We start from the raw sequence: 27,608 nt of genomic DNA on the forward strand, positions 1-27,608 counted from the left end.
AAGGGGCTTTTTATAACAATGCCAAGGGGCAGGGCAAAAGACTTCCCCCTTACTAGATCAAAGCATACTGCATAGCCCAAGTGCAGACCCTTTCAAACACTTGGTAACCACTCACATGATCAAGCCATCCCCTTATGCAGCCCTGCTGGGTAAAGCAAGCTCAGATCTCAGTAGGAAACCTCTGTGGGCGCCCACACTAGCCTAAGAGCAATTTTGCATTCTAGAGGCTGAAAACTCTTTCCCTCAGACAAATGCAAAGAGCTGGCCATGGTTCTCTCTGTGAGCATCAGCACACAAACAAGAAGAGCAACCGGCAGCACCTGGCAGGAAGCAGGGGTCCTTCTTAAAGAACAGTTAGGGGAAGGATGATTGAAAGGACCGGCCACAAAGTGACAGGAGGGTGGAGAGAAACCAAAGAGAAACAAGGTTTGGGCTTACAGGCACCTCAAAAACCCCTTTAGGTGAAACATGTGGTGCTCACGCCAGGTGGTGGCACTTGCAAGATATGGGGTGCAGAAGTGTCAGGTGACTGTGTCCGTGTCTTTAAAAAGGACCGTGGAGGACCAGGTCTCTTCCTTTCTCCCTTTGATAGCCTGCTCACGAGGGCAATGGCTCTGTTCTACCACAATGCACTGCTTCATCACAGGCCCCTAAACCAAGAGCCCAGATAATGAGAGACTGAGCCTCTGCTGCTGGAGCCCAAACCAGCTTTCTCTCTTTATAAATTCAGGAATTCTTAGGATTCGCTACAGTGAGGGACACTTGCTGGCACAGGCTGAAAGCAAGGAATGCTGGGACACAAAAATGGATGACTCGAAGGACCTAGACGAAGGCAGCTTCAGGAGAATCACAGAAGGGCTACTGACCTGAGCTACGCTCCATAGCCATCCTTAGGTGACCCCGTTGGGGAGGGCTCAGAAAAGAGCCTGATCTCGCTCTCATCTCTCCTTCTGATTTCCTGCCAACGTTCTTCAGGAGCCAAAGAAACCAGAAGCCAGAGGGCAGTGAGTCCAGGTGTGTGTTACACGGAACAGTGTCTGGGACAAAGACAAGGTGAGAAGGCTATGCAGAGGATCTGACGGAGGGCGTCTGCTATGGGAGCTCATGGCCACCTGCCCAGCTCAAAGGTTCTCAGAATGAGAACACTGTGGGAGATACATAACCACACAGCAACTGAGAAGTGTGATCCAAGCAAGAGATACAAAACCCTTGCTCGGAATGAAGCATTTCTATTGTTTAAATATATGTGCATATTATGTGCACAGACATGCAGATGCTCACAAAATGATTTATTTATCTAAGTGCTTCATGTAAATGATGATTTGTTCATTTTATTCAACACATATTTACTGAGTGTTAAATATTTTCTAAGTGTGTAATCAAGATAATCTGTAAGTAAAAATGACTTAGACACCTGGGTGCTAATTTAATTACCTTTAAATTAATGCAATGAGCCTTACATTTAATTAGTAATATCTCCTTCAAATCATTTTAACTGAGATTAAAATAAGTAAGTAAAACTTAAGACCAGCTGATTAGAGAACGGACGTGGGAGCTGAATAGACTTTTTCTCATAGACATACAAACACTTAGCACGCACATGAAAACATGCCCTACATAGTACTAGCCACTGGAGAAACACAAGTGCAGAGTACAGTGAGATCCCACCTCACACCACTCAGTGAGGGTCCTAGAAAAGCAGACAGTGAGGAAAACTAGAACACAGGAAAAAAAGGACAGTGCCAGCAAGTGTATAGCAATCTCAGCATCCTCTTGTGGGGGACTAGTAAGGAGGTAGCGTGGTGCAGCCACTGTGGTTAACTGTGATACCAACTCCTTAAAGATGAAAAGCTGTGTTAGCATTTGACCTAGCAATGCCGAGGTTATCACTAAGGAGCTGAAACTGGACCCTGAAGAGCAATTTGTGCTTGTGTGCCCGTATTCACAGCACCGTCCACAACAGCCGAAGGGGGAGGCAGGGGGCTCAGGCAAGGGAGGGGAGGGAGTTACCGCTTGGCAGGCACAGTGTCCACCCGGGAAGACGGGGAAAGTTCTGTGGATGATGGTGGTGGCGGCGGTGGTGGGATAACAGTGCCAATACACTCTCTGCCTCTCAACGTTGCCTAACTTGATGGTAATGCAATAAAGCTCACGTCACACACATTTTTTAAAAAAAAATGTAAGAAAAGAAAGAAATGCTCACGGGTTCCAGCCCAGATCCTGCGGGTTCACATACAGAATGCCAGCTCTCGAGACAGTGGCTGGGGTGGCTGTTCTCAGGTGGTGGGTCTCAAACAGAAGCCTCATGGAGGGTGTGAGGGCCACTCGCTCATTGCTGGCCAGGGTCAGCACCTGCAACGAGCAGTATGTGGTGGTTGCCAGAGGCAGGTTGCCACCAGGAGCCCAAACAGCAGCCAACAGACCATCACAACTAGTATTGTCCCCAGTAGGGCAGCCACAGGTAGACTCATCTCAACTGAGATCTGAGCCTACCCAGAGGCAGTCTGGCTGAATCCTTAAAGAATAATATTGCCTTCACCGACTCATGACCACCAATCCTTCAGCAGCAGTAGTAACTGTTACTAACCCGAATGTAAGTAGACTCCCATAAGACCCGAATTCCACAATAAACAAATCTTGAGAATCTGCAACACTGCAAATATCAATTGTCCTATAGTCACTCATAGGTATGAAGACCCCAGACCTCTTTTCTGATAAAGAGTGTCTTCAATTCAGAAAGCAGTTCCTGCTGCTAAGGTGATCACTGATGCTACTTTGGAGTAATGTTGGCTCCCAATTTCTCATTCCTGCCCCAACAACAGGCTTTGTGTTGTTCTTTTGGTATCATGTGGGACCTCTTGTCTTTGCTGTTCCCAGGACAACCACACAACACGCTTGGGAAATCATTTAAACATAATCTGTAGCCATAGGAACAACTTAATTTGCATTATCAGGTTTCATCAGTTGTCATACGGCACAAAATCATTCCTTTGTTGTTTATGTATTCAATATTTAGTCAGACTGCATAAGATAGAAGAATTTAATGCTTGGCTCTTAGAAAACTATAAGGCAGATAAATGGAATTCTTATCTATGTACCTAACTTTCATGAAAGGTGATTCAATTCAGAGACAAGGGAAACATATTCCCTCAAATTCTTTAACTATGAATTATGAGGAAAACATCATTCATCAAAATAATGATTCCATAAAAAATACTACATTACAGAGTATCAGAGGTCACTACACTAGCAGTTGGATGGCATCCTCAATGCCCCTTAGATGTCGGGCTAAGGAGTGGCACCACAGTGTCTCTTACCTTGTTATCATCCATGACCGTGTTCAGGGATTCGATCCACAGAGGGTCAATATCCCCATCCAGGACTATCCAGGTTGGCCCATCGTGCCTGAGATTCGCTTGCTCTCGCAGAATGGATGAGAAGAGGCCTGGAAAGCAGGAGTAACTGTTGCTAATACAGTCAAGGACCGTTTGTCTCTAAAATGCACACATTTCTCCTGGAAGCTCCTTTATCAGCTAAATAAATGCGTGGCATACAGTGGCCTCTTTCTGCGCTTTCTAGGTGGACTCTCTAGCCAGTTAGTTCTCCTACATACAAACAGGCACGCTTCACCTCCGGGGGAGGGTCCCGGCCTTCAGTAAATGAGCTTAGCACCTGTCACACACAGGAAAAATGCTTTCCTTGAAGAACTGTTGTTGAGATTTATAGGCAGTGATGTATATAAACTGAAAACTCGTAACAAGTGAAAAAAACATCATCCCTTTTCACATACACATGTTCAGTATCTATCTTAGATTGCCTGGCAAGTTCACCTCTTTTTATTACATTTTTATATTATTCCATTTTTTTCCTATTACATTATTCAAGGTTTAAATTTTAAAATCCCATGCTTCAAAGTGCTACCCGTCTACTTCACAGCTTCAGTCATGAGGATTATGCGAGGCTGTCAAAACCTGAGATGGAGAAAAGCACCCGATTTGCTGTTATCACGTGTCTGTGTGTTGTGTGTTCCGGCAGCAGTCTGTGAGTGCTGGCTTTATGAACTTCAGCAAACCTGCTTCAGTGGACTCATGGAGAATTCCTCTGTGAAGTCTTCGGTATAAAAAACAAACCACAGCTGGGCTTGGGAAGCAGAGGCACATGGATCTCTGTGAGTTTGAGGCCAGTCTGGTTTACAAAGCGAGTTCCAGGACAGCCAGGGCTGTTATACAGGGAAACCCTGTTTTTAAAAAAATCAAAAACAAGAAACAAAACACCAAAAAAAAAAAAAAAAAAAAAGTATAAAAAGCTCCTAAAGTCAGTAAAATTGGCCACCATAACTGAAGTAGAAGCCATCAGCTTTTCTAATGGTTCCCAAATACAAACTGAGTGTCCCTTACACCAACAACTTGGGATTAGAAGTGTTTCCAATGTCAAATTCTCAGGGATTTTGGAATGTTTGCATTGTCTTCCCTGGTTGGACATCCCTAATCCAAAAAATCAAGCATCTGAAATATTCTGAACCCCCAAACTTATGCTCAAAATGTTTTCAATTTCAGTTTCCGCTGCCTTCTGTGTCTGGCAGCTGTGATGCCGACCTGCATTTGTTGAGTGTCTCATCTTAGGAACGTTAGAAACAGGACATTCACATTGACTTCTCCCTGGTTTACTAGGGGCCTTGCTATCCCTGGTGTGAGTGAAACATACAGCTCTGAGTCGGAACCTGACAAACGCAATCAAGCACTTCCTCAAACCATGTTTGAGTCTACAGGTCACATGACCAGCTATACTTTTGATTGTATCAACACACAGTTAAACTGGGACTATGACCCAAATCTGTGAGTATGGCTGTGGTTTATACCGAAAGACAGATTTCTAAAAGGAGATAGAGAAAAAGACATTTTTAGTGCATCAAAAAGGGAAATAGTACTTGCCATCTTTCCATTCTCGGGTAGCATGATGTATGAAACCAAAGAGTTCATCTGTTGTTACAGCCTTGGGATTTAAGTCACTCCAAATGGGTTTCTGTTTCATATTAACATATGTTCTATTCAATGTTCTCAAAATCTGGGAAGAGTGAGCCAAGAAAACTAATGTAAGAGCTGAACAAAGGGACAGTGAGAGGTTGATCAAGCATTCCTAACGCATCGTGTGCTACTGTGTGTAGTGCAGAAGGCAGGAAAAATGGCCATAGGTACATTTCCATCTTCATCTTGTAAAATTCAAGCCCATGGATGCTTGGGGTGACAAAATCAGTTCCCCCAATTCACAGAGACAGACAAGAGAAAGCTGCTTTATCAGTTGAGATCTTTAGCTATGTACATAGAGTGGATTTGAGATCTTTATACATAGACTGGGTGTTGAGATCTTTAACTATACATGAATGTGTATAAGCATTTCTGTTCGTGAGGTTACTCTGTAGACTATCTCAGAATTGTCCAGAGGCTGTCAACACGGGTTGCTGAAGCCCTCCCAGAGTTCCCCACTTAGCAGCCTGAGGGATGACCCATAGTGTGCATTCCAACCAAAACTCAGGGATGACAACAATACTGGTATAGACATTTTTCAAGGCCCAATGACACGGAGCAGTGAGAGAACCCTCACAGGATGTGGTCTTGACTTGGAGAAACTGGAGCTGTGCTTCCGGGCATGTGGTGGGCAGAGGCCTGGTTGCTGTTCCACAGGCGTCAGTGCCCTGGGCAGCATCAAAGCAAATACCCAGGGTATAGTGTCACTGGTGCTTGGAGACTAGCTAATCAACAAAAGCAGCCTGAAGGGGAAGACCTCAGAATTGAGCCTCATTAGGTAGGTATCTATTTAACTGACCCAATATCTGTCCTACCTGTCCTTTACCGTCCCCTGAAAAGCCAAAGGTGTTGTTTTAAATCTGTATCATCCTTGACAATCCAATCCTAGGGGTTCTGAAGGGCTGGTAAAACATTGCCATCCACTTTAGGATGGTGAGTGGGTAAATAACACGACCTGCTTATGTCAGCCTAAGTATGTGTTGAACAGGACAGAATAGGTGAAGAGTAGAGGAAAGAAATGAAATGCCTTAGGGATATGCAGCTTACATTTTTAGAAACCATTAATCTACTAGAAATTACAGAATTTAATTTTATCCTTCCATGAACCATGGCCTACATCTGAAAGTTACACTAACAAAGTAATTATAGGTCTATCAGTAATCTACTTTAATATTGCAATGATTACATTTTTCACTAGGAAAGTCTCCCCACCCAGCCTCCCCCAGCAATTGTTCCCCTTCGGGTTCAGCTCTGAGGACTGGCAAGTGCCGTGTGCAGCCATGCTCCAGAACCCTCATGCCCATTCTGATTATTTTTAGTTGTTGGCCACCAAGCGTGTTTATACCCGAGCATCCTGAATGGGAAGACACACAGCTCGGCATACACCGTCTGCCAACCAAGAAAACAAGTGTGCTGCCAGGACTGTCGGGAAGGCCAAACAGAATCAAGCAGTGAACTAAAAATGGGGCTTAATAACACCCACAGCATCTCATCGCAATGGAGAAAATCACACACAATGCACCTAGCCCAGCACACAATAGGGACCTCAAAAATGTGGGTGCTGCCACCTTCTTTTCCTCTCAAGCTTTGTTTTGGCCCCGAGGAAGGCTCTACCTCCGGAGGAATAATGAGGGGAAATATTTGCACTTGTTTTCTTAATGATATGGAAGGAGAGTTCATGATAACGCTGAAAAAGCAAGAAGGTCATTTTGATAAAGGTGGGCAGTGCTCATCAAGTCCCAAAAGCCAGGCGGCTCACTCAGCCTGAGCATTCTCACCCTCGGTGAAAGAGGCCAGATGTGCGTGCAGGTGCAGGCCTGAATACAGCAGAACGCCGCTTGTCTTGTGTGGAGAGTGTCTGGTTCAGCCTATTATTCCTGGTGGTGTGTGTGTGTGTGTGTGTGTGTGTGTGTGTGTGTGTGTGTGTGTATGTATGCGCGCGCACACATGTGTGTACACAAAATGTCCCATTTCGCCCCCTTTCTCTCAATATAAAAGGTAACAGTGTCAACTGATGAAAGGCAACAGTGGTTTCAGACTCTAACTCGAGGCAGCCTTCTGCTGAAAGTCGCTGCCCCTCCCCACCCCAGAAGATTCCTCCGAGGCTAAAAGGCACAGCATGAGTTGTCCTACCTTGCTCTTCCCGGTGCCTGCATTTCCAACCACGAAGATGGAGTGTCGAACAGCCAGCAGCTCATCAAGCTGGACAACCTGCACACAGACAACCTGTCACTCGGGCACCTTCATGACTGAGCGACCAAAGACAACTTACTCATTATAGTTCTCTCCTGAAGCCCTAGTCAGCCCCCACTTACATACGGGAAAATAGACTGTACATCCACAGTATGGCTTATTGCAGATTTCCCACATAAACAGCACAAGGGAGGATAATATGAAGTCAGCATTGTCATCAATTATCACCATCATCATCATCATCATCATCATCAACATTTGTAAGGTATGAATGCATGCATATATGTGGAGGCCAGGGATTAATGCTGAATCTATCATTCTTTACCTTATTCTCTAGAGCAGTGGTTCTCAACCTTCCTAATGCTGTGACCCTTTAACACAGGCCATGTGTGGTGATCCCCAACCATAAAACTATTTTGCTGCTACTTCATAACTGTCATTTTGCTACTGTTATGAATTGGAATGTCAATAGCTGACATAATGCAGGATTATCTGATATTCAACTCCCAAAGGGGTCAAGACTCACACGTTGAGAGTCGCGGCTCTAAAGAACAATGAGGTGCCTGAACCTACCTGTCTCTGTCCTCCATCGACACTGGGGTGACAGGCACACACAGCCACACCCGGATTTCACATGGGTAGGGGGATTCAAACGCAGGTCCTCTCCCTCACTGAGCCCTGGCCCCTATTTCATAACTTTATATAACTTGGTACACGCAGAGTTTTCACCCGAAATGATGTATAGTGGTCATTCCCCACAGGGGAGTAATGACTCCCATCACATAAACTGTCTGAAACACAGGCTTGTGATGCATTGTTGCTCATGTGTTCACTGTCCACAGTGCAGCCCTGCCTGGACACAGCTTTGGAGAAGCCAGAGTACCTTCCCGAGTGCTTGTCATGTATGCTGACATACCTCTCCCTACAAGAACACACTGATGATTTTACTTTCAGAATTCTACAAATTGGAGGAAGAAAGAACACAATAAAATTTTGTCATGTGTTACCAAGAAGTTTTGTAATCAATTTAAAAAGTGTTACACTTAGTATCATGGCAGTCATTTCTATGCTTTAAAGTCCTTGATGGAAGGGACTAGATGTTGAAGCATTTACTTAACATGTTCTTTAGCTGACTAAGATATTAAATGCTTGAAAGTATTCAATAAAATCACATTCAAGCCCTGTAAAAAAATTAACGTTTTGGATAAATATCACTTAAGCAGTTACATGAACTATCAATCACACTGCCTGCCACCAACAGTCAGTAAGTCTTTTACTTTGAGGATGAAGCTTTCTTCGGGCTGCAGGCGGAGTTCCAGGGTGGACCGCTTGACCATCTGTTCAAAGTGTGGTTTCCTCTGCCGGGGCACATCCAGGGCTGGAAACAGGTCACCAACCAGGCCCAGAAACACCGGGACATCGTCAGTCACTATTTTAGGCATATTGAAGTCTCTCAGTGATCGCATCAGCACCTGGGACAGGGGACAGAGGACTCTGGGTCTCAAGGATATGAGGCACGTTTCAAAAGTAAGGACTTTGAAAGGTTTTCTTTTTAATCACAACTAAATGATTGATGTTTGAAAAGATAAATGCTTACCCCGATTTAAAAACTGCATAGTATATACTGTATTGAAGTATCAAGTGTTACCCCTAAGATGTATAATTTTTGTGTTGTGTACTATTTAAAATTAAGTGTAATTTTCCATAGCCAATTCAAAGTCTAACAAATACTGAGTTAACAACAAATTTTTAAAAGAATTTGTTTTTATCTATTGAGAGAGAGAGAGAGAGAGAGAGAGAGAGAAAGAGAGAGAGAAAGAAAGAAAGAAAAAAAGAAAGAAAGAAAGGAAGAAAGGAAGAAAGAAAGAAAGAGAAAGAAGAAACATATCCAAAGAAGGCAGAAGACCCTGGAGCTAGAAGTACAGGCAGTTGTGAGCTACCCAGGCTGGACACTGGAAACCAAACTCAGGTCTTCTAGAAGAGTGGCATACCCTTTTAACCAATGAGCCATCTCTCCAAGCCCCTAACAATGCATTTTCTGCCCTCATATCTAAATCTGAGATGAGAGCACTGTTCTCTATCCACAGGGAGGGAAATGCTTTCAGGTTAGTGGATCATGGATGGCCCTCAGAATAAGATGAGCAAGGAGGCCTGGCCCCTTCCCTGGTAGGTGTTCTATCTTCAGAATGCCTCTGCAACTGTCTCTTGCCTTCACCAAGAAGTTGGTGACTGGAAGTTGAGCAGGCCTATCAGATCACATTGCTCGAAGCACTCCTCAATCACAAGATCATAAATGCAAATACTTTTAGTTTGAGCTTTTGCCTGATGTGGGTTAGAAACTAAAGTGGATGTTAGACTTGAAGAGCAGTAACGCAAACATCAGAGTAAGTTCTATAAGAGCTACACATTCCATCGACGCTTGTCACAGAGCAGAATAAAGGAGTGAAGAAAATGTTGGCTAAGCATGAGTGGAGACCAAGAAGAGACATATTAGCAAATTTAAGACAAATAAATGTCCCTTGATATAAAAAGAACATTCTAGATGTGTCTAGTGTTCTTCTACATTTCAAGATCTACTGCATGCATATGTGAATAATTCTGTCTGCCCCTTATCTTTCCCCTTCCTACACAAGGAGAATTCTTGCTGTGCCACCATATTTCTCTCTCAGAAGGAGAAACTTCCCTGGTGGCTTCACAAATGCTGTGTCAACTCTGCTGTTGACACAACTGTCGCTGTGTGAACCTCTTGTCCATATGCCTGCCCCACACAGTGGGTGTTCTGTGCCTCACTGGACCAACTGTGCGCTCACTGACTTTTCAGGATTAATATCCCAACTACATTAATCAGAGTTCCTAAATGTTTCTCAAAGGAAATCAAACAGTAATTACTAAGCTATTTTATTATATCTGTCAAAATACCTTTTGTGGTTGATATTTCAAAAGCACTTATAAAAATCACATTCCCCTTCCCTGGCTCCCATCTCTGTACTCAGGAACACTTGTGACCACTTTCAAGAAATGCCAACCCTTAAAATATCCTGCATTAAGAATAGATGTTTTTATAAATGGGGTTACGTGCGCCTCACCAGCCAGGTACACACTTCCACCTGCCTGAGGCCGTTTAGCTGCTCACTCTACAACATCATTTAGCACTGCAGTACCTGATCTTCGGGTCTATTTTTATCTCCTCGTTTCAGAGAGCCGGCTACAACCAGGACAGACTTAACAGCTCGAAGTCCCCAGTCATAGTGATCCTAAAATAAAAGCATAGGCATGTCTTTCTCAGGAACTGAATGAGATCTTCATTCCAGAAGGAAAGGTTGGAAACCAAAAGAGTTCAGATAGATACACATTTTTATGATTTAGAACAATTAATTCTGGAAACGAAACAAATCATTTAAAAAGCCTTGTCTGTGGGGCACATGTCTGACATTTTTCAGCCATTTTCCAACCTCCCCCCCCCCCACTAATCTCTTTCCATAGTATTTCACTGAAGCTTTGCTCAGGTGTCCATCTCCTTCCTCTGTTCCTCTTCCTCAGTCAACCTGGCTCAGAACGTGGACTGGTCCAAGTGTTGTGTTACCACTGCCCCCCCACCGCCCCGCCCCCCACCGCCCTGGCCCATGCACCAACCACACACAGCTCCAGCCTTCAATGTTTAGCTACCCATTCTCTGTCTTAGTCACTTAGACAACCCTGGCCCAGTGGTGGCGTTAAATACAATGAAAATTACAAAATTCTATTATGAACCAGCATCCCTCTGAGATCTGCACATCATTCCCCATGAATCCCACTGGCTCTGAACTCCTGGAATAGTGTATCTATTTCAGTCTGCAGAGTTCTTCAGCCTGGCATACAGAAGAGTGCTCAGTAAACATATATTACATGAACTTAATTCAAAAGTGACTTTGTTTGAAACAGGGTGTCACTATGTATCCCTGGCTGTCCTGAAATTTGCTATGGAGACCAGACTGGCCTTGAACTCACAGAGAACTGCCTCTGCTGGGATTAAAGGTGTGCACCACCAGTCTTGGCACCAAAATGCCTGATTTGGGGTGACTGGTCCCCTATCTACCTATCAAACATTCTCTCAAACGTTTCTCAGCTGTGCCTACAGGCAGGTGACCTCTTGTGGTGGTATTGTGTTCCCCAAAATATTGTGCACCCTAATAAACTTATCTGGGGTCAGAGAACAGACAGCCACTAGATACAAAGGCCAGAAAATGGTTACACTCACACCTTTAATCCTAGCATTCCAGAGGCAGAGATCTGCCTGGCTCTCTGTGAGTTCAAGGCCACATTAGAAACAGCCAGGCATAGTAACACATACCTTTATTCCCAGAAAGTGAGCCTTTAATCCCAGGAAGTGAGGGCAGGAAGCAGAAAGGTATATAAGGTGTGAAAACCAGGAACTATGCTAGTTAAGCTTTTAGGCTTTTGAGCAGCAGTTTAGCTGAGATTCATTCTGGATGAGGACTCAGAGGCTTCCAGTCTGAGGAAACAGAATCAGCTGAGGAATTGGCGAGGTGAGGTGGCTGTGGCCTGTTCTGTCTCTCTGAACTTCCAGCTTCACCCCAATACCTGGCTCCAGGGTTGTTTTTATTAATAAGACTCTTTAAGATTCCTGCTACAACCTCTCCTCCAAGCCTTGGCTGCAGCAGCAGCTGTAGGGAGGCAGACAGAAGTAGCCGTCTACTTTACAAATGGTTGCGGGGTAAAATGGTTCATGTGGGAATGAATGCTTTGTGGACACGGAAATGATAAATACAGGAATAAGCATGCCAGCTCATCCATTTGTGGATAATAAAACCAAATTAGGTCTTGACCATCATCTCTGCTGGTGACAAAAATAGAGAAGAACAGAATTAAAACACCCATATGTGATGCAGATAATAAAGGTAAGGGGCGTGTGTGTGTGTGTGTGTGTGTGTGTGTGTGTGTGTGTGTGTGTGTGTGTGTCGGTGTACACATACATGGATAGACTAATGAAGAGTCTTAGCAGAAAAATTGTTTTTTGTCACAGGCCGTGGTAGAGATTATCTGGAAGTTATAGTACAGAAACAGACTAGGGCTGGAGAAGGGAGAGGAAAGGAAAGACTAACAGGTTTACCATGCACAGAGCCTGGGTCATGGCCAGGTCCTGCAGAAGTGATGCTGAAGGCGAAGATACAGCAGAAACTCTGGAGACTCAGTTCTGAGGGGACCAACCCGAGTATTTAAATACTGTGATGACTACTAAAATAACATCCAATAAATACTGATTTTAAAAAACTCTTTCTTTTCATTTCTACTCTCTTCCAATTTCACTCCTTTGTTCAGGAACATTCTCTGATTCTTCAAATTCCTTGGCCCTTCAGAAATGTCCCTGAGCTGTGCTCTTAGCTCAGTCCTCCTTTCTTGGTTAGGCTTTCTTCTTCTCCTGCACTCAGCAGAGGAACTCGTCTCCATCCTGCCTGGGTCCCAGCACCCTGCTTTCCTCTCAGAGAGGGAGTTAGAATGAGTTCAGCTTATACTGGCTCCCCACCACCTGCTAGTTTGGGCTATTTCACGAACTTCCACATCTATCAACAGGATGATAACCACCGGACTGGTCATCTTGAGGAGATTGTAAAACACAATTCATATAGCTGGGTGAGGCTATATATACCTGCAGTCCCAGTACTCAGGAGACTGAGCAAGGAAGACCGCCAGGAGGCTGGGGGTAAGACATTATCTCAAAACCAAACCAAACCAAACACAGTAGATGCCATCTATCCTGCAAACATCAACCCTTCCCTCCTTGAGAACGCCGATGATCCTTCCCTTCTTTCTTCCAACTTTTACTTCATGCAATTGAACCTCCAAGTTCTTAGAGTGAACACATGGGTATTTGTTTCCTTTGCTTCGTGTCTTCCTCTTCGCTCTCTGCCATCAATAACCCTACTACTTGGCTATAGCAGATGTCACTAAATGTCACTGTTATGGCTACAATGGACATGGTAACAATTTCATTTTCCATGAGAAGTGTATTTTTTATTATAAAACCTAAGCAGAATTTTAAACAAGATTTCAGATCATAAAAGAAAACAAAAACACCAATAATCTTACTCTGCAGTGAAAAATGTTAAAAATTATGATATTTCCCCAGTCATTTCACGTATGGAAAACACACCAACAGTTGAGCATGCTACCAGTGCAGCATGCTGTTTTTGCATGTAGCCATTACAGCTCCCTTCCCAAAAGCCTACCCTTGAAATGACAGTATAATCTTATCTCTTGGGTTCCATATCTCACCCTAACAGTGAGTAAATTAAGATGAATATGTTGGGCAGCACAAGTCACCGTGTGTTAACAGCCCCATTATGTAACAGCTGCAGGTTACATTGTGTAATCACAAGGGATTAGTGAAAGATCACAACAGGTCCAAAGCTGCACACAAAGCTAAATTTGAGAAGACTGTTGCTGACACGCACTTGTTTGTGGTGTATCAACCACTTCACAAACCTGCAAGAAGCATGGAACAAGAGAAAGAATGTAAGCCTCACCCATTCCAGAAGCCAGGATAAATAAACAAGGCCTCACACATCTCCAAATAAGGGATTAGCAGCCAATGAGAAAAACCAACATTTCTAGAATATTTTCAAGAATCAACCTCACCTTACATTTATAACCCCTTCCGCCTTCTCCACAAGAAACGAAGGCAAATGTGAAATGTCCTTTATAACTGTAGCATCAAGATGCTTAGAGAAAATCTCATAACCTCTTGATAAAAAGCCATATGGAGTATAAGTAAAATGTTACACACTAAGTTTCAGGGGGGAAAAAAATAAGATTTGGAAAACACATAGTTTGAAAATCCCACAGAAAGTATGAAACCATTCCAAATATCTGTATCATTTGAATGATAAACTATTCAGCATCCATACTTTTAAAGACCTACTTCAATGTGACATAAAACCAAATAAGAATAGCCAGAGTCCTCACCTGCTTGGACAGGAGCTCCTCACAGAGAGTGTACAATGAAATGAACTTTCGGGCCAATGAGCGTGCGTCCACGAACCCTTCTGCCACTAACATGATTTCACAGATCAGCTCGGTGTCAGGGGCCACCATGGCACAGGGTCTACAGTTCAAATACGAGCGTTAGTCTGAAATGTGGTCAGGTCACACGTGCATATCACTTAAACCCAGCAGTCAGCCTGTAACAACACTCTCACCACTCCTAAGCAGGTCCTAATGGCCTCTGTCAATCACAGCCTACAAAACCCTGCGGGTCCACTAAAACGTGTCCGCTGGACACCAGGGAGATGATGAGACAGCAGACGCGGCAGAAGCCTGGGCTGGAGCAAGTTTAACGAAAACGTAACACATTAACTTCCCTGCCCTGTTGGTTGGGTTTGGTCTTGCCTGGAGACAGGAGAGGCACTGATGTTGAGCACAAGAGGCCAGCCTTTAGCTGTGGCGAGCAGCATTCTGGTAAAAGTCAAACAACATGTTGCTAGGAAACATTCTAGGGAACCGCACCTTGCCCCATGTCTGCTTTCAATAGCCATCACTGGATGTGCGGCACCTCCACACAGTCACAGACAAGCCCCGGGCACAAGCAACAAAAATAATGACAAAGTTGGAGTTCCAAGTATTCATCTCCTTTGCTGTGATTTATTTAACAACAACAACAACAAAAAACGTGATGCATTTTAATTTCCCAAGCCTGCTGTGCCTGATGGCCAGCTCACAGAGTCCATGAACACTTGACCACCGCTCTCAAAAACACATACAAGGGGTGGCTGGAGGGATGCTCCTTCTTGCTCTTCCAGAGGCTCCAGGTTTGGTTCTCACAAGCATCTGTAACTCTACTTTTAGAGGATCCTACGTGGGCTTTTGTGGGCACCAGACTCATATGTCATATAATTACATAACATGCAGGCGAAACACTCAAACACATAAAATAAAAATTAAAGAAAAACCAAAATATTTTAAGGGAGTACAATTTATCTCTTGCACAATGCTACTAGGTTCCACTGGGAGGGGCTTTTAAGATGAAAATTTAGGAAAATGTAGTTTCAAATTCCTCTTTATATGCAGGAGGGTTTCATACCCCCTCCCTCCCCAAAAGACAAGAGCCAGAAACAGACAGATTTGAAGCCTTTCCACTAAACCCAGGTATGGAACACAGGCAAATGAATAAGTAAGCCCCATGACTTAGATTTAAGACTGTGCATTCCAAAATGTTTACCTGTCTCTATGAGCTTAGTCACACACACATCGGAGTTTCCTACCCTGGATACTCCCTAAAGTGTCTTTAGATAGGGGCTTCAGTCCCTTAGGCCCAATCTGACCCCAGATTATAGTCCATATTTACTATTCATTGTGCAACAGAAGAGTGGAAAGTAGAGAAAAGGAAGGTGTTGGCATGTTATCATTACATTAATACACGCAGTAACTTATTACTAATTTTTAGTGTACAAATAATGGGTTTCATTGTAGCATTTTCATGTACAGCTATCATCACACCTTACCCATTCACTCTCCCACTACTCTCCCCTCCCCTCCTCCAAACAGATCTACTTTCATGTCATACAAGTACATTTATATATTTAAATCTAAATTCTGCAGATAAGAAAGCATGCATGGTAGTTGATCTCCCTCCTCCATTCCCATCACCCTCTCTTGTTCCATCCCTTGGAACTTTAACCATGGAGGGAACTGAACCCTGGTCCCAGTGCATGCTAAGAGCCACACTCCGAACCCTGAGCCACATTCTACAACCTGTAGATACTAGTATGTACTATGCATTTGTTTCATGCCCCACAGGGTGCTAAAACCTCCTCCTGCCCTGTCTCAATTCTAACAACTCTAAGGGGTGAGTACCCTTCATATCTGTCTTTGACAGCGATGCAGGCTGGTGGATTTCCCTAGAAGTTTCAGGGCACACTGTTCTTGAAGGGGGAAAGTTTGGAGACATCGAGAGCCAAGCCTCGGAGCGATCATGACACTGTCACTAACATCAAAACACAAACGACGCTGCAGTTAGGTTGTCAAACAGAATTTATGAAAATGTCAAAAAAAAAATTAAGACTCTAAGACCCAAATGAAAGAAGTACATAGAATGAATTGTGTCAGAGCTGTGGAAATACTGGAGGGGTGCACGGCCCTCAAACAAGTGTGTTCTGTAGCCGTTGCATTCACTGCTAGGTAGGAATTCTCTAGCTGAAGAAAATGAGACATGGAATTACTATTCAAGAGAAAGCTGTTATTATGAAGAGGGGAAAACATTCAACATGAGATGTTAGAATATTTGATGAACATTAGGGAACAGAATTAAATACTCATTTTGTATTACCTACTGAACTTTTCATTATATGAATTACATTTTTAAAGTAATACCATAAAATTAGAATAAAATGTAAATGAATTATGATTAAATATAAAATGGATTGATAAGCATATTTTAAGCTTAAATGAATTAAAGGAAACCACACTAAAATCTACAAATGTTCTTATAATCTATGTAAAGAGGCATTTAATTCTTTTGGAGGCATGCTCAGGAGTTAAAGACACACTGTCAATCCTAAAGAACTCTTAAAAAAATCAACTGCTAAACCTTAGATTATCCTTATGGACAAACAGGAAGCCAGACAACACAAATTATTGCTACCATGTGTGAAATTTGGGACATCCTAGCAGATAATACAATGGGTAAATGCATGCTAAAACACTCATTAACCCAGACAACAGGAAGAACTCCATAAAAGATACAGATCATCAGAACTAATCCAAAGAGAAGTAAAATCTCAACAACTTCATATCTGCTAAAGGAACTCATTACCATAAAAAAAAAATCTTGGTCCAGATGACTTCACTGATTAATTCTATCAAATATTTTAGCAGTAAATAATACCAACCCCACACAAAGTCTTAGAAAACAGACCACTCAACAGCTAATATCATGATATCAGCATTACTATGAGGCCATAATCAGAGATTACAAAGCAAATACTAAAGACCAATGTCCTCTGTAGGACAAAACTTTGAAAATCTCTAACAAAATTACAGCATATAAAGTTCAGCAAAACACATAAAAACAATGCCACTGAGTAAATAAGGTCTATCCCAGGAACATTAAGATCAAAAGGTTATTTATCATGAAAAAACCATATAGTAATTAACAGAATGATACAAAGCTGTAAAACAACAAAACCTGTTGAAGAAAACATAGTAGAAAAACTTCCAAGCTTTGGCTAAGTAAGCTTCCTTAACTAGAATATTAAAAAACACAACAAGACAGTTGATAAATTATAGTTCATGATAATTGAAACTTTTATCTTTGAGGGACACCATAAAAAACTGCAAAAAAGCAAACCACAAAATAAGAGAAAAACTTATATATGTTATCTAATAAAGGAATTGCACATACAATACGTTTTACACACACACACAAACTCCCCCCACACACACACACGGAATGACTAGTAAACACATGAAAAAATACTCAAGACCATGAGCTTTCACGGAAATACAAAGTAAATCCATAATGATACACTATAATGGATCAATTATATCAGCTAAAAATTGTCAACAAATGTCTTAATGTTGGCATTGCTAGCAATGTCAGACTTTGACAAGAACATAAAACAACAGAATTCTCATTCACTAAAGGTGAAATTGTAAAAGGAGTCCAGGGTTTTTTGCAACATTGCATATTTTTCTATGTAAAACACGTATTGGCCACATGACCAGTCTTAGATAACACCTAGAAGAAATGAAACCATGTCCATGCCAAGATTTTCACACACATTCATAGCAGCTTTATTCACCAAGGCTCCAGACTGGAATTACTAAAAATGCCCACTGAGTGGTGAATAGATGAACAGCTTCTAATACATCTACAGTAGAATACACAGTGGTTAAAAGCAACAAACTCCTGATCAGCCCAGAAGCTTGGACCTGTCTCAGAACCAAAATGCTCAGATAATGATGCCCGAGAGCAGTAAGCAAACTGTGTGGGTTCGTCACAGGAAGACTTCCCTTTTGTCCTGGATCCTGGCCTACAGGTATACAGACTAGGTAAACAAATCGAACACTCACTGATGATAAATAACAAGGAAAACAATTCTTGGGTATTCATAGAATTTTACGACTAATTAAAGATGTAAAGCTAATTTACATACTGGTGAAATATATGAATTTTTTTAATGCAAAGAATTACATTTTGGCTATTTCATCCTGCAGAGGCGATCAATAGTTTATTGTACAACCGTCAATCCTGAGATGCTGCTTTGAGAGCACAAGGATGCCAAAAGGATGCTCAGAGTCATTTCAGAGATTGTTGCAAACTCTATTCTTTTTTTTTAAAATTTAATTTAATTTTATTTTACAATATAATTTAGTTCTACATATCAGCCACAGATTCCCTTGTTCTCCCCCCTCCCCCTTCCTCCCTTCCCCCCAGCCCACCCCCCATTCCCACCTCCTCCAGGGAAAAGCCTTCCCTGAGGATTGAGATCAACCTGGTAGACTCAGTCCAGGTAGGTCCAGTCCCCTCCTCCCAGGCTGAGCCAAGCGACCCTGCATAAGTCCCAGGTTTCAAACAGCCAACTCATGCAATGAGCACACGACTTGGTCCCACTTCCTGGATGCCTCCCAAACAGATCAAGCCAATCAACTGTCTCACCTATTCAGAGGGCCTGATCCAGTTGGGGGCCCCTCAGCCATTGGTTCATAGTTCATGTGTTTCCATTCGTTTGGCTGTTTGTCCTTGTGCTTTATCCAACCTTGGTCTCAACAATTCTCACTCATACAAACCCTCCTCTTTCTTGCCAAACTGGACTCCCGGAGCTCCACCTGGGGCCTAGCTGTGGATCTCTGCATCCAGTTCACAAATTCTATTCTAATCCTAAGCTAAAACTCACTGAAAGACTGTGTGTGTGTCTGTGTACATGTGAGTACACATGTGTATGTAGAACATATGCCAGTGTATGTGGAGGCCAAAAAATAACCTCTGATGTCATTCCTGAGACACCATTCACCTTTTTTTTTTTTAAACCGGGTCTCTCACTGTCCTGGGACTAGCCTAGTAGGTTGGGCTGGCTAGTTAATGAGCCCCAGTATCCAAAATAAAAAACAAATACAATCCAAAGATACACTCATTTGGAACATGATAAGGAATAATGGTAGAAAAAAAAAAGTCTTCCTTTTCTGTAATTAAATCATGTCTCTACAAGTTCAGTAAACTATGCACATTTGTATCAGAATAGTTTTGAACCTAAGCCAAGGTGTTTCATGCGCATTGGTTATTGTGATGCAGTGTGATGACATGTATGGTTTGAAGTGGACATGTTATATGTTCAGAACCATCACTGTCATGAAGTTTACAGAGCTGCATCTCCAATTCATTACACATTGAATTCTGAATTAATTTTTGGCCTTGCACATTCAGAAAATTTTTACTGTTGCCAAATCTTTCATGACCACCACATTTAGTTAGTTGAACCCCTAGAGAGTCATGGCCCACAGTTTAAGAAACTGGGATTGACACGAACTCCAAGAAAGATAAATGTAATCCTTAGTCAGAGACAGTCATGTAGAACGGAGGGATTAGTTGCCAAGCAGTATAAGGGAACTCCTGAGAGTTTAGGAACTGTCTTCTCAGTCTTAGTATTTGTGCTGTTGTCCCAGCTCTTCACTGAAGGGGAGGCATGCTTGTGTACCATATTACACCTGAATGAAGTAATGGGAAAGATAACACGCTCATAATGGGTCCTGGAGACAGGTCCTCCTCCACAGGCTGCTGTAGGTATGAATGTTGGCTGAGTATCTGGAGAAAGTAGATCCTCAATGTATTTTAATCGTCACCTGGTAATTTCACATCTAAGAATCTATTCTGGGGTTTGGGGAACTGTTGGTGGATTTTTCTGTCCAGCCTGTCAGCTCCCAAATAACCACATGGAAATTACTCATTATTTATGAACGCTCAGCCGATACTCAGCCGATAGCTTAGGCTTGTTACTAAATAGCTCTTACAACTTACATTAACCCATTTTTATCAATCAACATTTTGTCTCATGGCTTTATTACCTTTACTCTGTACTGCCCAAGCTGCTTCCTCTCCATCTGGCTAGCGACTCTGTGAATCTATGCCCTTCTTCTTCCTAGCATCCTCTCTGCCCTAAAAATTCTGCCTAGCTATTGACTGTTCAGCTTTTTATTAAACAAAACTGAATGACACATCTTCACAGTGTACAAAAATATTATTCCACAATGGGGAACAGCTTACTCACTGTCTTAGGGGTCTATTTGTCCTGAAAAGACGCCATGACCACAGCAACTCTTATAAAGGAAAACATTTAATTGGGGCTGGCTTACAGTTCAGAGATTTAATTTAGTATCATCATAGCAGGAAAGCATGGTGGCATGTGGGCAGGCATGGTGCTGGAGAGGTGGCTGAGAGTTCTACATCTTGATTCACAGGCAGCAGGAAGTGAGTAAGACACACTTCCTCCAAGAAGTCCACACTGACTGGTAGTGTTACTCCCTATAGCCTATGGGGCCATTTTCATTCAAATCACCACAGTCGCTATTGTTTGCCACACGAACTTGAAGACCTGAGTTCAACTTCCACCCCCAGGGAAAAGCTATCGGTGCACACACTGGCAATCCCAGTGCTTGGGAGGCGGAGACCAGTGGACCCTGAGGCTTGCTAGCCAAAATGTTGAGCTCCAATGTCAGTGAGAGAGCTTGCCTTAAAAAAATAAGCTGGACAGCATTTGAGGAGACACTCATTGTCAACCTCTGGCCTCCATATGCACACATACACACGCATGTGTGTGTGTGTGTGTGTGTGTGTGTGTGTGTGCGCACACACACACACACACATACACATTCACTCAAGGAATCTATTCTGGGATAATAACTAGAAACAAGAATAATTTTAACAAGGATAAATGTTTATAGCTTGCTATTTTGGTATCATAAAAACAAAAATAAGCCTGCCAAACCAGACAAGATAATCAAGAAAATATAGAAGAGGCTTAAGAAGGATGATTTTGGAGTTATGTAAAAGATTTCCAAAGAATTTTCAATAGTATGATAAAATACATCAAAATATTACAAGAACAAAAGTAAATAAAATCACGCCTATATATCTTAGCTCTATAAAATATAAATTATAGAAGAGACCAGAAAAACTATATCAATCTTGATGTCTGGTTGGCAAATAACTTCTCTTTATAAATTTCTGTTTACAATAAAAACATCCTAAAGAGAAAAAAAACTATCATTAAATACTTGGCATTACCACATAACTTTTGCATACTGAAATGAGTACTAGTTTCAATACACACAGGTGAGTTTATCATGGAGAAAATTATGTCTATGAAGGGATCTTGAAGAGCTAAGTCTCCCATAGGAAATGAAATTCTCTGGTGAGAACTAGCCACGTTCTCAGAGCAAATCGACGTTAGGTGGCGTAAGAGTGCCAGATTTGAGCTGTAAGGCAAGCACTTGCCTGAACAGAGCTTTGAGATTTTCTGGTAATTCGGTTCGGCCAGCGTACCCTGGGTTCATAGTAATAAATATTCCAACCGACGGCTTCAGCGGGATAGTCTCTCCAAGAAATACAAATCTACCATAAAGAGAACGTTGATGGAATTAAATGTGTTCACTGAACATGAATGCACACTGACAAATGCAAGTCACTGCAAAATGCAAATGTGCATTAGAAAGCTGTTTGTCCTGGGTTATTTTCTTTAAGATTCATAAGCACACACATTTTGAATGTTTTGAAGCATATTTATTAAAATACCCTCCCTTTCCCTCCAGAATCACAATATGGGAAGTTTTTTTTTTTTTTTTTTTTTTTTTTTGCATAGCCTAAAATGGAAGAATGTCATTTTATGAAATGATTTTACCTTCAGTTCCATAAATGGAACACTATGCAGAGAGTGTCTATGCTAAGAGGAGACAGGGACTCTCTGTCCAGCTCATCTGTAAGTCTCTACTAAGCATCTCTGCAAGGCAGGACAGTGTGGTGGTCAGAACAGCAGGACAGTGGGCTCCGCTGGACTCAGAGTTCAGACCCATCTATGCCACACATTAGGCCTGTCCGTTATCCCTTTTTTGTTCCAATTTCCTCACCCAATAAAAAGGGAGAATAATCTCACCTAGAGGTGGATTTAGAAGAATATGAATATAAGTGGTTAACAGCACAATGCCAGGGACCCAGTGAACTCAACAGAAGGTAGCTCTGACTACTGCTATCATTATCATGCCAAAGCTGGGGGGAAACAATGATTTTCAGAAAGAATCAGTAAGACTGCTGTTGACCAGCAATGGAATGGGAGCCTGCAGCAACACCAGTGCCATGCGCTGTCCAACAGGGCCAAGGAGACAAAACGTAAGCGGTCTCAGCAAGATCTCTTGGAGAAAGGGGAAGGCTGAAGGAGTGTCTCCGAGGAGGAGAGGAAGAAGAGGGGAGACACAGATGCCCAAGACTTCTGGAGACTTAGATACAAGGTAGCTAACAGCAGGTGACTTTTTAAATGGTCCAGGTTAAAATGAGAAATCAGGATTTTCCAAAGCAAGGGAAAGCAGGCATGCCCAGCTCGGCTCTCACAGAGGGAAGGTGAGTGTGGCCAGGGTAAGCACCGCTCTGCCAGCATACCGGCAGGGATGGCCTCCAGTTACATACAGGGAGGAGCCTCCAGCAGCCGGACCCAGCAAGATTCTTAGTTCTGTGGCCATGCTTGGTTCTATCACTTAGATCTTGCAGGGTAAGAGGAACTTAATCAACTCATGGGATCAAGAAGTAGCCCAAGGAAGAAGAGAGAGGGTTTAGACATGCAGGCAGAGGCACCACCGTGTGCCTAGGAATTTTCAAATCACTGTGTGACTCCATTACATAAATCTGCATGACAAAGAACGGCCTTGGATGACTTCTGGTTTCGTCAGATAATAAGATTCTGACTAAAAGCCAAATATGGCTGGGTTTCAAAGAGAAAAGACTTCAACTTCTCTAACACAGCATTAGAGGTGAGGTGGGGGGTGAGGCAGTAGGCATCTAGACATTGGAAGCTGACTCAGGGCCCTGTAGTGTAGACTGAGAGGTTTCCTAAAAGGTGGAGACATACCCCCGTCTGACAAACTGAAAACTTCTAGAACATGTACACCACTCTGAGAAAGGGGCTGGGGTAGGGGCTTTATCAGTGAGCAGACTGGAAGTGCTCCCATGCACAAAAGAGGTAGCTGAACAAAATACCCTAAAAGTGAGGGAAATGAACAGGCTAGCTAAGCACTATGTGTTCATGGAGGGAGGCCACCAAGAGAAACGAGACTCCTGTGCTGGATCATGCTTACTTTCAAGTTTTAGTCACCCAGCTCCAAATGCTGGCTGTGCTTTGCTTTGGAATATGGTACCACAGGGCAGAGAGTTCACATTCCAGAAACATCTGGGATGGTTTTGTGCCCAATCACTGGAAGAACATGAAGGTTATCACTTATAGGGATGGGGCCCCAACAAAGCCAGTGCTGACCGGGACTTGGACTTGTACACTAAACGACAGACTCAGGAGACCTCAGGTGGTCTCTCGAGTTGCCATATGCAGCTATTTTTGGAAGTCTAAAAGATGAAATGAGAGGAGAGCTTGGAGGTGGTCAGAGCTAGGGTGCTAGGTAAAGTCACAAAGGGAGAAAATGGAGATAGAGGAAAGGTCTGTAACTGCTGAGTCTGTGATATTCAGCATCAACATCTCAGTATTTAAAAATAATTTAAAAACTCATAGCTAATACTGATATAGGACCCACCGTGTCCTAGAACTTTGTCCAAATTCTTTTCATCAATTACCACAGAGGTCTGGAAAGGGAGGCCCTGTATTCTCACGTGAGAGGAAACCAGGAAATAAACTGCAGGAGGTAAAGAACAGCGAGAGGGGAGGGGGTCCTATACCTTGGGTGAAGCAAATGTGAGACTTGACAGAAGGCCAAGGAAGATGAATACCGAAGCCTCCTCACTGACCTCCACACAAAACCTTAGTAAAAATAAGTGGTGGGTTATTCAACATTACAATTAAAATTACCTTCTTGTATCCATTTTATGTGACAGAGAAAAGTAACAAAATACTGAGGAGATCAAGGTTATCTTCTGCTTGTGGCGGGGTGGGGAGTGGGGGAAATAAAAAGATTAAAGACGGAAAGGAGAGTCACAGGTCCCACCTCCTTTTCCCGTTTCTGATGGCATCGTGGATCATCTTCACCTGCACCGCCACCACGGACAGAACCTCCACAGCAATGCGGTTGAACTCATCAAAGCAGCCCCACGCTCCTGTCTGCACCAGACCTTTGTAGATGTTTCCTATGGACTACAAGGAAGGGGTGGGCTCAGAGGAGAACAGGGGTTCGGAGCACTTAAAGGTGGGACAGCCTGATCCGAAAAACAAAGTGCTCCAGAATCCAGAGCATCTGGGTACCAACATGACATCCCATGTGGAAACATTTCCATGTTGTGAAATTTTGCTTCATGTACAAAATTATTAAAACTATTGAGTAAAGTCATTTGAAGTCTGCAGTAGATGTACATATAATACAAATAAATTGCAAGTTTAGATTGGGACCATAGACCTATATTATCATGAGGGTGAAAATACAGCAAAAGCTAAAAACTTCAGAACTGAGAAGCATTTCAGACAAGGTATGTGGCTCTTTCCAAATAGGATTAATGCTGCTAGAACACATTTTCTGTATTTAATAACTTACCCTGTAGTCCATTTGCTCTGAACAGTTGAATACATAAACCATCATGCCGAGGGCACGACCAAGGTCTTTGGTGGTTTCCGTTTTCCCTGTTCCAGCTGGGCCAGCCGGAGCCCCGCTCATGGTCAGATGAAGGGATTGCGTTAAAGTGATGTAACACCTTCACACGAAACACAAATACCATGGTTGAGCTTGCGCTTTCATGACACATTGGGAGTGAATGATTTTTCTTTTTAAGAAGTGGTTAAGGGGCTGGAGAGAGGGCTCAGAGGTTAAAAGCACGGGCTGTTCTTCCAGAGGTCCTGAGTTCAATTTCCAGCAACCACATGGTGGCTCACAATCATCTATAATGAGATCTGGTGCCCTCTTCTGGTGCGCAGGCACACATGCAGACAGAGCACTATGTACATAATAAATAAATACACCTTTAAAAAAAGAAAAATAGTTAAGAAGTCAAGGCCTAGGACACAAAAGAAGCAAAATGCACCAGTGAACTTCTGATTTGCTCATGGCAATCATTGAATAGCTTCTAGGTTGCCCACTTAAAACAACTGGAAAAGAATGTGTGTTTTATTTGTTCACTGTCTCATTTTCCAAGAGCTGTACGTTTGAATACAAATACCTTTATCTTCGACGTAATTGAATTTCTGATAGTTCTAGGTGAAGATACTATTAATATGGCAGACAATACCTCAAACTGATTATAGACAGGGGAGGGAGGTCTTAGATGATGATAATAACAGGACTACATTAAATTACTATGTGACAAATATACTAAGAACTGGGATACACATGTGTATATACAAGTATGTGAAAATACATACCTACCTTCAATGCAGACGGTGAATGTAATTATACAACACTGTACCAAATGGAACACCATATTTCAGAAATCCATCTGGAATGTACTGCACATGCATTTAGATCACAATGCTTATTTGGGCAGGGAGGGGCCAGAGGTTCTGAGACTAAAAGTCTCACCCGAAGGATAGGACTTAATATCGGCACAATAAAGCAATACTAACAAATAGCAATGGCCTCAAATTGCTGATCATCTTTACTTGGGTCTCTACATTATTTTTGTGTTAGTATAGACAGTGATGGTGATGGAAAGATGCATGCTAGAAGACCAGGGACTAAGATCTATTCTGTGGACCATCAGATATCAATCTGAAGTCTTCTGATCTCAGGGCCCTGAAGTCTCTTATCCACAAAGTGAGGGTTACTAAAGGGTTTCATGAAGACAGTCAAAGGGAAAAGCCCCGAAGAGTTCAAAGCACCATGCCAACAGAAGCAAGCAGAAAAGGGCCACAGCCCTCCATCAGATGCACAGAAAGACTCTCATACCAGGACCTGAGCCCTCTTTGTGCACTTTGTCCGCAGTTCCAAGTTTGGGTCAAACATGGCCACCTATGTCTATTCTGCCTCTTTGCCTGCCAACAGGAGGAGCCAAATGTCCAAGCTCCAACCAACGTGGTAGGTGCAGAAATGGCATTTCCAGGACACCTGCTTGAGGACATTTGCTATGGGCTCCTTTCCACTGAGTGAAGCAACCATGGAAACCATGCTCAGCTTCTCATCACCTACCAGCCCATCACGTGGGCCTGCTCACCTCTAGACTTACTCAAGTGAGACATCGGCTTCTGTGTTATTAAGATGCTGGATTTTAGGGTTTCTCCTAATGACAGCTTAGACAGTGTCCTCACGACTACAGCCATTACAGTACCAGTCTGTCAGTGGCAAGCTGGTCAAACTGATTCCGAACCTGCTGGCACATGGAAGGAGACAGCATTTGCCTAGCCTAGTTCCCAAAGGGACGTTCACATCAAATGTCAAATGAGACAGAATGAATGAATTTAGAGGATATCAACAGGAGTTGGAATCCTAAGAGAAGAATTCACATCCATGAAACATCTTTACCTCTCCGACATTCTATTTACCTTTTTGTGCATCGTCACATAGCAATGAACTTTTGGTGGCAATCTGCAGGTCCTCTGGGTTCCTTGGACCGCTCTGGCTGTCCTCTGTCCTTTAACCCAGCCAGGCGCCTGCCTACGTTGGAACTTCTGTACTTAGCTTTGTCTGTAACTTTCCACCCTAAAATCTGCATGCAGTTGATTCTGTGTGCAGAGTTGGGTCTCAGCTCAAACACAGTCTATATCGATGTTGGTCCCAAGTCAAAACTGCTCTGAAACCTGTCTCTAAAACATCTGAGAGTCTGAATTTTCAGATTATGGGTGCTTGACTACACAAATATTTTAAAATCCAAAAATATCCCGAATCAGAAATATGTCTGGACCTAAGCATTTCAGACCTGAAGTAGATCTTTTCCCTCCAGACCCTTCCTGACAAGTCAGTCTGCTGCACTTCTTCACAGCAGACATTACCTCCCGAAATAAATACCTGTCGTTTCTCTTCGTCCTCACCGACTTACACATCACATTCAACTGGAACTTGATCACCGTGACAGCAAATACATGTGAACAGTACAAAGCACAGCACTTCATAAATACCTGGCAACTCATTGAATGAATCTTGGGATCTCTCTCTCTCTTCATTGTATGCAGAAAAATAGTTATTATAGGCTATCCTCACTATGCCTGCACTTCCAAAAGAGATGACGGCAGAGGTAAGTGGGTAGAGAATGGCCCCGGGAGCAGCCAGACT

General features: G+C 42.8%; 1 protein-coding gene across 2 annotated transcripts in view; it reads right to left on the reverse strand.

Annotated features, from left to right (window-relative positions):
* Positions 1 to 27,608, reverse strand: part of Dnah11 (dynein axonemal heavy chain 11) — a 314,894-nt gene that overhangs the window by 163,459 nt on the left and 123,827 nt on the right. Inside the window, exons 33-42 of one of the 2 annotated variants that reach the window (XM_028880929.2) lie at positions 24,945 to 25,101; positions 24,405 to 24,550; positions 21,703 to 21,819; positions 14,181 to 14,319; positions 10,379 to 10,471; positions 8,495 to 8,689; positions 7,158 to 7,235; positions 4,932 to 5,064; positions 3,318 to 3,445; positions 2,204 to 2,352 (exon numbers count right to left, since the gene is read on the reverse strand). In XM_028880929.2, the coding sequence (XP_028736762.1) occupies positions 2,204 to 2,352; positions 3,318 to 3,445; positions 4,932 to 5,064; positions 7,158 to 7,235; positions 8,495 to 8,689; positions 10,379 to 10,471; positions 14,181 to 14,319; positions 21,703 to 21,819; positions 24,405 to 24,550; positions 24,945 to 25,101 (1,335 nt within the window). Of the gene's footprint in view, positions 1 to 2,203; positions 2,353 to 3,317; positions 3,469 to 4,927; positions 5,065 to 7,157; positions 7,236 to 8,494; positions 8,690 to 10,378; positions 10,472 to 14,180; positions 14,320 to 21,702; positions 21,820 to 24,404; positions 24,551 to 24,944; positions 25,102 to 27,608 lie in introns of both variants that reach the window. The other variant, XM_037210919.1, reaches the window with a different exon arrangement.

The sequence above is a fragment of the Peromyscus leucopus genome, chromosome 14 (genome assembly GCF_004664715.2).
Source record: "Peromyscus leucopus breed LL Stock chromosome 14, UCI_PerLeu_2.1, whole genome shotgun sequence".
NCBI lineage: Eukaryota > Metazoa > Chordata > Mammalia > Rodentia > Cricetidae > Peromyscus > Peromyscus leucopus.